This window comes from Coenobita brevimanus, chromosome 108 (genome assembly GCF_032717465.1).
Source record: "Coenobita brevimanus isolate Jiangsu-jjx chromosome 108, ASM3271746v2, whole genome shotgun sequence".
NCBI lineage: Eukaryota > Metazoa > Arthropoda > Malacostraca > Decapoda > Coenobitidae > Coenobita > Coenobita brevimanus.
In genome coordinates this window covers 9,287,865-9,298,454 of record NC_137061.1, presented here as the reverse complement: position 1 = coordinate 9,298,454, position 10,590 = coordinate 9,287,865, and the positions used below count along the sequence as shown (strand labels likewise).

The window sequence follows — 10,590 nt, the reverse complement described above, 5'->3', positions numbered from 1 at the left end:
TACTCTCCTAAGCTTAAAGAAACCGTCTGGCAGAAACACGAATGAAACAAAATACTTTCCGGTGTTCCAGGGGTTATTTAGAAACCATTTGAAAGCTGAATGAAATCGTCTGTCGCTAACATGAGTATAACAACAACAACAACAAAAGATAACTATACTTAAGGCGTTAATACGGTACTATAATACGGTACTTCAGGCAATATGGTACTTTAATACGGTACTTCAGGCAATATGGTACTTTAATACGGAACTTCAGGCAATACGGGACTTTAATACGGTACACTAACACGATACATCACGGTAGTTCATACAATACGGTGCAGTGCTGATAATACACGGTCCCTCCAGCAAGTATCCAAATGTACAGTCGCAATCAGAAATATCGTTCCACTCATAAGACGAACAATTATGAAACTCTTACTTAATACCCGGAACAATTTACTGGGTTCCAAAGCGCGCCTCACTAGGTTTCAAAAGTTATCGTTCACTCTCTCGTTATTTATCGTGTGAAGTGAGATCGATATTAGTGTTCTTAACAGTCCTTCTCACCTTACACTCCAAAAGCCTTCCTTACAAGAGAGGGATGCCTTCACGTGGTGGAACTGATATAAAGAGATGATCGCACTGCCCAGTTTAAAAAGGCCATCATTCTCTCTCTCTCTCTCTCTCTCTCTCTCTCTCTCTGGAGGAGGAGGATGAAGTGTAGAAGGGTAACGTCAGCATACAGTTCACGTTCCGATGAGCCTGGGGTCACAGGAACAACATTAATAATAATAATAATAAATTATAATAATTCATTCATTCATTCATTGCCAGACGCCATGTATCCCAGACAGGGTGGCCAAGGGCTTAGAGTTAATTGTTTTACAGGGAGGGGCACTAATCCTCCACCAACCCCACTTGACGTAGGGATGCCAACAGCATCTGGTGTTCCCAGGCGGTCACCCATCCAAGTACTAACCAGACTCAATATTATTATTATTAATAATAACGAAACGCTGAGAATTTGGTCCCACAGCTGTTTACGCCGAGTGGCTCAGTACGCCTCCGTCAAGTCTTGCACAGGGACTCGCCATACAACCTCCATGATAGGGTTCATTGTGGGCTGAAATGAGACTAAAGGTAAACTAAGTCGACCCCATATGACCTTGACCTTTGACCCCATGACCTGACCTTGTTAACGTCATCAGTTCATCGTCCCTTCATACCGCATCACTGACAAAAATTTGGTCGAAAATCGTTGAGGGGTTCAGGAGATATTTCACCCACACCCATATGACCTTGACCTTTGACCCTTTGACCTTGCTGACCTAACCAGTTTATCGTCCTTTCATACAGTATCACGGACAAAAGTTTGGTCGAAAACCGTTGTGAGGGTCAGGAGATATTGCGACCACAATGATAAACTAACTTGAATGACCTTGACCTTGCTGACCTAGTCATTTTATCATCCCTTCATAATGTATCACTGAAAAATGTTTGGTCAAAATCCGTCAAGGGGTTTAAGAGATATCACGCCCACAAGGATAAGTCGACCTCACATGACCTCGATCTTTGACCCCTTGACCTAGCTGACTTAATCAGATCATCATCTCATATTGCATCACTGATAAAAGTTTGGTGGAAATCCGACGATGGGTTCAGCAGATATCGCGCCTAGAAAAGTGTTACGGACGCACGGACCAACGCACGGACGGACAGACCAATCACGTAATGCATCCTCAATAATAGGTGGGTAGAGGCGTAATAATGATGATGATGATGATAAATAATAATAATAATAATAATAATAATAATAATAATAATAACTCTTACCTGTGCGTGCAGTGCCGGGTGGGGGCGGGTCACCTCCTTCAGGGGCAGAAGATGGTGTTCCTCAGCCCTATGGATCAGCTGCCCCTCAGGAACAGGAAAACAAGAACTGAACATGTATAACAGAGCTTTCCGTCCATGTCAGGCGAGTGCAAGCCGTTCACTAAAATACATACTCTTTAAACTGCGCATTTCTGCTCGATTACAGACGACACACAGCATCCGAATAGCTACACAGTCAAACTACTTTCTTTTCCAACTGGCTAATGTAAGAGTTAAGCGGTACTCTCAGTCTTTCAGGAACGCAACTTTTCGTTTCTATCAGTCTTCCTCACTCTGTATTTCCCACTGCCTATGACCTCCATTTTTTTTTTTTTAATGCCATGTCCAGGTATCTCGAAATGAACGGATCTTGAATTTTGCCCTTTTCTCTGTTTTTCACTGGAAAGAAAAAAATATTGCAATCAGCCTTCGGTTCATTTCTCTTGCTTTTAAAACGCTATGCACACAACACTCAACCGATTTTTACATGAGAGAGAGAGAGAGAGAGAGAGAGAGAGAGAGAGAGATGTACAGTCCTTAACATTGCACTTCTTTATAACAAGCACCATATTCTGTTCTCAATCTGTTCTTTATAGCACTTCTTTGTGGCAAGCACCGTATTCCATTGTTAATCTGTTCTTTCAAGTCAGTTTTACGAGAGAGAGAGAGAGAGAGAGAGAGAGAGAGAGAGTCAAGACCCCAACCACCACCGTCTGCCAAAACACTGAAGAGGCTGGTGTGTCGTGTGTGAGAGAAAAACATCCACCTCGAGTGACAGATGCCAGGTGGGAATATACAGGAAATACCCTTTTTTAAGTAATACAAAACCGATATATTTGTAGCGAAAATATATGCCTAAAATCGTTATAAGCAACTCTACTTTACAACGATGAATTTATCTTGTATCGCTGAAATCTAATGTCTGTGTTTAATTATCGCTTCGTAGTATTTGCCCGAACCACAACAGATGCCAGACTCCTTTACTAATGTAACTCCGTGCATCACTCAGGCTGGTATGTCAAAATTCATCCAATATGCATTTTTTTCGTTTTAGAGTTTATTATTATGAATCTACCATCCAAATTAGGAGAGAGAGAGAGAGAGAGAGAGAGAGAGAGAGAGAGAGAGAGCAGTGTCGGAGTCTCAGTCTTCGCCATGAACCGTTCCGAAGCAGTGAGCACATCCACTGGGGTAATGAAGCAGTCCGCCCTTAGAGAAGAAAAGAAAATGGTCAGTCTCGCTCTTGGCGCAGTGGTTAGAAGGTTCATCGGAAGTGGGAGGACCCGAGTTCGACTTTTGGGCCTGTCAGACTTCTGGACAAAGCTCGTTTTCTCCATGTCCCTATTCACCCTGCTGTATGACTGGGACCTGGATATAACACTGACTGTATCGGGTCGCATTTTAGGAAAAGAATGGGACAGAAAAAAAAAAAATGCTTTCGTGTCGCTCGTGGTACTGGAGAGGGGCGCCTTCACGCGGTGGCACCAATATAGCTAGATGGTGGGTCTACCTGGTTATACAGTTATCCACCAACTCCCTCCCTAACCGTCAAGAGGATGGTGGACTGCCAGAGGACAGCTTCAGCCTGCAGTCCACCGGGTTCACATTTTAGATGAACCTGGGGCTACAACAAGAACAACAACAACTCCTCCTCCTCCTTCCACTACTACTACTACTACTACTACTACTACTACCACCACTACTACTACTACTACTTCCAATGTCTCTCATGCGGTAGAAAGGAATATAACTTAAGCCTTCATATTCTTGGTACTCGCTTTGCAACTCCCTTGGAGTAATCCGATTTCTGTCGATGAAGAGTAAGTGTAAATCAATAACTGATATTTACGTTTTTGAGCCAAGACTGGTTAAGCGAAATTCTTTATCCGATAATTGTGACTGTACTGCGTTTTTATTTGCCTTTTGACGTTCTCTTTCACTGTTATCAAACGTAAACGAGTTTTAAACATATGCTTTCACTGACTCTTAACAAAATAGCGAAAACAGTGACGTACCTTTTGTTATATTTTGCTATTACGTGACATTACTGCTTTGCCTTCGGTGTCTTTCGTATTGACGCTTAACTACTAATTCCTCCTTCCTGTTTAAAAAGTCTATCAAAAGCTGAATAAAATCGTCAGGAGGCAGGAAAAACGGGAGTAGTAAATGTAGCCACGGGTCTATCTTTAACGTGGACCTAGTGAACCGCAGGCTGAATTTTCGGTCTTCTGTGGTCCATAACCCTATCTGGGGGATAGGGAGGGAGTTGAGGGGCGACTGTAGGCTATACCGGGCAGTGGAGTCGGCCAGTCATGTCGGTGCCACCACGTGAAGGCGTCCCTCTCCTGAACCTATCACCGTCTTTCCACAGCGATTATATTCAGTTTTGAGAAGGACTATTGTGGTAAAGGACCTAAAAGCGATCTCCATTAATCCTTCAGTAAAATAGCGCTACTGTGACTGAATTCTTGCTACCGTCAAGCAGTTTTCATCCATCTCAAAGGAAACGACTCAGAGTGAAGTGGAGGATTTTTCTTTTTCTTTTTCTTTCTTTCTCTCTCTCTCTCTCTCTCTCTCTCTCTCTATTTTTTTTTTTTTTTTTTTTTTTTGCGTCTTGTATGCTTAAACCTGAACACGAAAAGTGGGATGCCGCCTCCAAAATTTTGAGGGTGATTTTTGACGTCCTGGACAATGATGGAAAGTGTCTGGCCTTCCTGTATGGTTGCTGACTGTGTTCTGTGATATGGGATGCAGGCTAATCATACCCAATAACCACAGGCGTTCTATAAGTGACCATCAAAAATTAGAGGGTTTGCACTCAACTTTGCGGTGTAAGGTTTAAGCATACGGTCATTACTTTCACCAAATAATAGTAAACATATTGAATAACTTCCTTGTCACGTAATGTGGAGAAAAATACGCATATAAGTGACAGATGTGAGGTAAGAAAGGCTTTTAATAGCAAGGTAAAGGAGAGCGTGGTTAGATGCAGATCCAAATGGAGGTAATAGATGTTGATAAGTTAGTGAAGAGAGTAGTTAATGAGTTAGTACAGAGGCGTGGTAGGCGGAGAAGGAAGTGAATGAACACAGCAGAGCATCGTGTAAGAAAAGGAGGCATGGTGACTGATAAAGCTGGGGAATCAACAGGAGACCGAGTGGGTTGGAAAAGTTAAGTTTGGAGAAGCATAGGAAAAGGATCTGACACTGATTTTGTCTTGGTAGCCAATGGAACAACTATCTATATTCTGGTCGATGTATGTGGCCTCCATCTATAAGGAAATATACAAAAATACAGAAATACACGTGTAAATGGCTAGGTACAGTATATGAGGTGGAAGGAGTATGCGAGGGAATGTAATAATTTGTGAATGAGTGTGTGGAGAATTTCACTGGGTATATTGTTGGTTATTATTTCACTGCATTACTTTTTTTTATCTTGTTACTGGATTCTGTTTTTCCCCATCTTAAGGTAGAGAAACTGGTCAAAACAATGATGATGATGATGATAATGATGACGACGACGATGGGACGACGATGATAATATTAATGATGATAATATTAAGGATGATGGTAATATATTAGTGATGATGAGAACGACGATGATGATAGTATTAATGATGATGATAATGACGATGATATTAATGATGATGATTGTACTGGTGGTGGTGGTGGTTTTGGTGGTGGTGGTGATAATATTGATAACTAAACTAACAAACATTAAATACCTGGAGACAGTAACAGATCTTGAGAGAGGGAAAGGCTAAGTTATTACCGTCCACTTGATCACGTTGCAGGTATTTGGAGTCGAAAAACTGAAAGAAGAAAAGGAATGTACAAGATCCCATTTTTTTACAACTCTGGCAAATCACGCTTGGTTTAACTTTCCCTTTTGAATATATTGGTTTATTTCATTCATTCAGTTTATTCAGATTAATTGTTTTTTTTTTTTTCTAATGTAAGAGTATTTTATTTGGCTTGAAAGATCACGTTCCTATACCCCTTTTACTCTAACTTGGCCTAAAAGTGCCATCTCTCCATCTTATATGCTGAGCTGTAACGATAAATTAACACTAGATTGTGGTGCTAGTCACGAAGAAGTACTACAGAAAGGACGAGCCACGATATTGTCTTTTTCTGCCACTGAGCTACGGGAAATAATAGGCAAAGGGGCGAAAATGTTGACCAAGTTAAAGTGATTGGAATATAGCGAAGTTGGTAATGGAGGATATGATCTAACTCGTCTATACTTCGTTCACCCTAACCTGGCAGAGAGTTTCGTCCTTTTGAAGCCTATTTCCCGTAGTTCAAGGACAGAATATGGCAATACTTCAGTCCTACGTCCTTTCCGTTGCACTTCTTCGTGACTAGCTTTATATTCTATTGGTCCAGCTTATGATTCAAGATGGAAGGATGGCAGTTTTACGCCTTGTTAAGGTGCACAGAACATAGTGCATCCAATACTGAAAAAAAAAATGAAGGCAATAATAATAATAAATAATAATAATAATAATAACAACAACAACAACAACAACAACAACAACAACAACAATAATAATAATAATAATAATAAAATGATACTACTACTACTACTACTACTACTAACGAAAACAACAGCAAAAGCGGCAACAACAACTACAAACATATACACTACTACTATTACTACTACTACTACTAATGATGAATGATGATGATGATGATGATGATGACGACAGAGAGGAGGCTAAAATTATGCGAAGAGAAAGTGAAATGCAGAAAAGTGGCCTGAATCGGGGTGTCAAAAGCCTGCCAAATGTAAACAGACCGCCATGACAGAGTGCCGAGTCAGCGATGCACTCCGATGCTAATTCAAACACTTTCCACAAATGCGTAATGAAACCCCGGAAGCGCCTTTCACTAACAAGCTCCATAACGAAATACAGTGAAATTAGTTGACCTAGTAGCGAAGAAGTGCACCTAACAACACCCAGAACTATTACTGCATAGCCATTTTGTCTCTCTCTCCATTTTCTTTTTTTTTTCGAAGTTAAAGTGATCAAATCGGCTTTGGTATGAAAATTTGCCCCCTCCCCCCCACAGATCACGCCCCACAAAACCCGACGGAACTCGCTTGACCAGACAAGAGAGAGAGAGAGAGAGAGAGATTGGAGTATATAATGGTCAGGTTTGGTGGTGGTGAGGGCAGTGTACATACCAGCATCACCATAAGCACCAGCTGTCAGAGTAAGTACACACACACACACACACACACACACACACACACACACACACACACACACACACACACACACACACACACACTGGAGATTCCCTAACACATCTTCCTTAGCGATTTATTTTCCCACATAAATTCTCACTACCCTCTTGTATGTCTATGTCGGTTTTAAAGAGATATCGCTGACCTGCAAGGGAATGTTAAGGTGTGATAGGCAAAATAAATCGCTAAGGAAGAGGTGTGACGGTACCTAGGGGTCAAACATCAATATACGTAGTGGATGATGCTAATTACATAAGGCTTAGATGAATGGTTAATTAGCCTAGCCTCAGACACCTACGCGGCTTATGGGGTAATGAGTCTTGGATGATAGATAGATGGATAGATGGACAGATGGTGGATGCATAGATAAAGATTGTTAGATGGACAGATAGATAGATAGATAGATAGATAGATAGGTAGATAGATGGTAGATACATAAATATAGTTGCATAGACAGGTAGACAGATAGATAGACAGATGGATAGGTACAGTCAGGTAGAAAGATAGATGGGAGATAGATACCTAGATAGATACACAGACAGATGTAGATAGACCGACAGATATAGACAGATGGATAGGTGGAGAGACAAGCAGAAAGATAAATTGTAGATAGATAGTTAGACAGACAGATTGAGATAGACAAGATGGATAGCCAGAGAAACAGACAGATAGACAATTGACAGTATCCGCGATCAGTTTGTGGGCAATTATTCCTCTATAACTGGCTCTACTTCTCTTCAAATGGCGTCCGAGAGAGTGATGGTAGTAAAAAAATTAATAAATAAAACACTGGAGGTGGTAGGCAGGAGGAAAGAAGGAAGGAGGAAGCTGTTAGGGAGAGAAATCCACCTAAATAAACGGATGCTGCTTTATATCCACCTGACAAAGATCCCTCTCCTATCCCCCCCCCCACCAGCTCAGTTGATGATTAGGTGTAGTCTAGGTAGAAGGCTGATTTGACTAGTAACCAAGGAGACTCATTCCCACCACATAAATAAGAGTGAGCGTATTTTAGGCAAAAGCAGATTAATTTACAAGCTTAGGGATTGGCCCAGTTCCATCAGGTGAAAAGAAACTGAGTATATTAGAACAGGTAAATGTAACGTCTTCCGTATTTCTCCCAAGATGGTGTCCAGGAGCGGGTCTTTTGGTCTGGCGGTGTGCGTGATGGGCGTCGTGCTGGCGGTGGTGGCGGCCGAACCCAAATTCCCTTTCTTTGGTGGCGGTGGCTTCTGTCGCCCTCGCGTTCGTCACGTCCCGCACTTCAAGACCGTCGTGCAGAAGGTGAGGGGTCGAGGAAGGGCGAAGGAAGTCGGGTCACATTCACGGAGGTCATGTCAAGATCAGGGAAGCCAGGGAGGTCACGTTAGGTCAGGGATATCAAGCGTTGTTGGGAGGTCACGTATGGTAAGGGATATCACGTCTTGTTGGGAGGTCATATCAGGGTCAGGAAGATCAGGTCATGTCAGGAGGTCATGTCAAAACTAAGACTGTCAACTGATGAAGAGGTCAGATCATGTTGGGGGTTAAGATCAAGTTCGAGGGGTAGTGTCATGTCAGGGAAGGTCATGTCAGGGAGATAAGGTCTGGGTCAGGGTGATAAGGTCAGGGTGGGAGAGATCAGGTCAGTACGGATGTAAAATCAAGATTGCAGAGAAGATGGCACTCTCCAACCTACCAGACCCTTAAGACGGAACTGATGGAAAGCGCTGAGAAGGCAGGTAATGAAGTGTGGACAAACAAACATGAAAGTCCTACAGGAAGGGTGAAAGCAAAGCATAAATCATGGTGGAATGTGGATATAAAAATCGTATTAATTTTGATCTGAAAGATTTAGTGAGTGGGGCGACTATGATATTGAACCCTTTCTAGTTAAATGCCTTATAAATTCATTCTTGACACTCTCAATAGAAGGAACACCAACTACATTAATGGGTAACTTATTTCAGCCATCCACTTCCCTGTCTCCAAGCCCTTTTCTTCCATACTCTTTATTAAGTAGTAATCCTGCTCTTTTAAAACCTTCTGTTGATGTCTATCCTGTTGTTACTACTAATACTTTACTGATACCACTTTAATCTAATCCTTTCATCCACTTTAACACCTCTCTCAAATAATACTTTTCTCTACGCCTTCCCATTAGACTGTATTATATTTACTTCACTATATTCTATTTTATCTTTCTTTGGACATGTGGAGAGGATGGAGAGGGACAGACTAACGAGGAGAGTGTATGCCAGTGAGGTGGAAGGGGGGTAGGAAGAGGGAGGTCGAGGATGAGATGGTGGGATGGAGTAGAGAGGTATATGAGAGAGGGGGGTATGAGCTGGAAGCAAGGCAGTTAAGTGGCACTGGACTGGGTGACGTGGAGGGGATTTGTTTGTGGCCACCCCTTACGGGATTGAGGCGTCTGACAATAGACAGATAGATAGAATGATGACTCTGATGTTGCTGATGATGATAATTATGATGATCATGATGACAAGGTGAAGTAAGGTGGAGTGGCCTGACATTCTACTACACCTGTACCCAGTTCAAATCTTTACCTCTTCTATGCTGTGTTCCCTTTATGTGGTAGGTGATGGCGACCATCATCCACTCACTTGATGTGGTGCTGCCTACTTCTTCCTTCACCTTTATCATTCATTTTCTGTGCCTGCCCTCCTCTCTTCCAATTTCTCCCATCTTTCCTGTCGCTTCTTATTGCTTTTCTTTCCTTTACAGGTGGCTTTACATTGAGTGACAAGCCAAATGGTTTCCTGTAAGCCAGGAAACCATTTACAACGCTGGGTGGTAACCATATAACCAAACCATACGTGCTCCCCACGTGTCAACAAGTGGGTTGGTGGAGGGTTAGTGCCCCTCCCCGTAAAACAGATAACTCAAAGTCAAACGGCCACCCCTTACGGGATTATGGCGTCTGGCAAGAGAGAGAGAGAGAGAGAGAGAGAGAGAGAGAGAGAGAGAGAGAGAGAGAGAGATGATGACGATAATGATGAAAATGATGATGATGATAATTATAATGATGGTGATAATGATGATACTTTTCAGTTACCTGTGCCAGTGTACCATACGGTGTACAAGGAGAAACTGATCCCTACGACGCTGTACCATACCCAGTACCGCACCCACTACGAGACCCAGTACAAGTCGCACTACCAACCTCATTACATCACCCACACGGTCTACTCCACCCAGTACCAGTACGTGCCCAAGTACACGACACAGTACCAAACCCAGTACATCACGGACACACAGTACGTACCATCATATCTTACGCACACCCAGTACCAAACCCAGTACGTAACGCAGACCCAGTACCAAACCCAGTACAGCCCTGTGTACAAGCCACATTACATCACCACGACTGATGTGGAGTACAAGACGGAGTACAAGACCCAGTACCAGCCACAGTACGTCACCCAGACCCAGTACCACACCCAGTACAGCCCAGTCTACAAGCCCCAGTACGTGACGACC

The 10,590-nt window shown here is 42.6% G+C and overlaps 1 protein-coding gene across 1 annotated transcript in view; it reads left to right on the top strand.

The window, feature by feature from the left end:
* Positions 1 to 3,009: 3,009 nt before the first annotated feature.
* Positions 3,010 to 10,590, top strand: part of LOC145416964 (uncharacterized) — a 7,686-nt gene continuing 105 nt past the window's right edge. Inside the window, exons 1-3 of the mRNA XM_080285811.1 lie at positions 3,010 to 3,084; positions 8,236 to 8,401; positions 10,175 to 10,590. The exon at positions 10,175 to 10,590 is cut by the window's right edge and continues 105 nt beyond it. Of these exons, the coding sequence (XP_080141937.1) occupies positions 3,010 to 3,084; positions 8,236 to 8,401; positions 10,175 to 10,590 (657 nt within the window). The remainder of the gene's footprint in view (positions 3,085 to 8,235; positions 8,402 to 10,174) is intronic.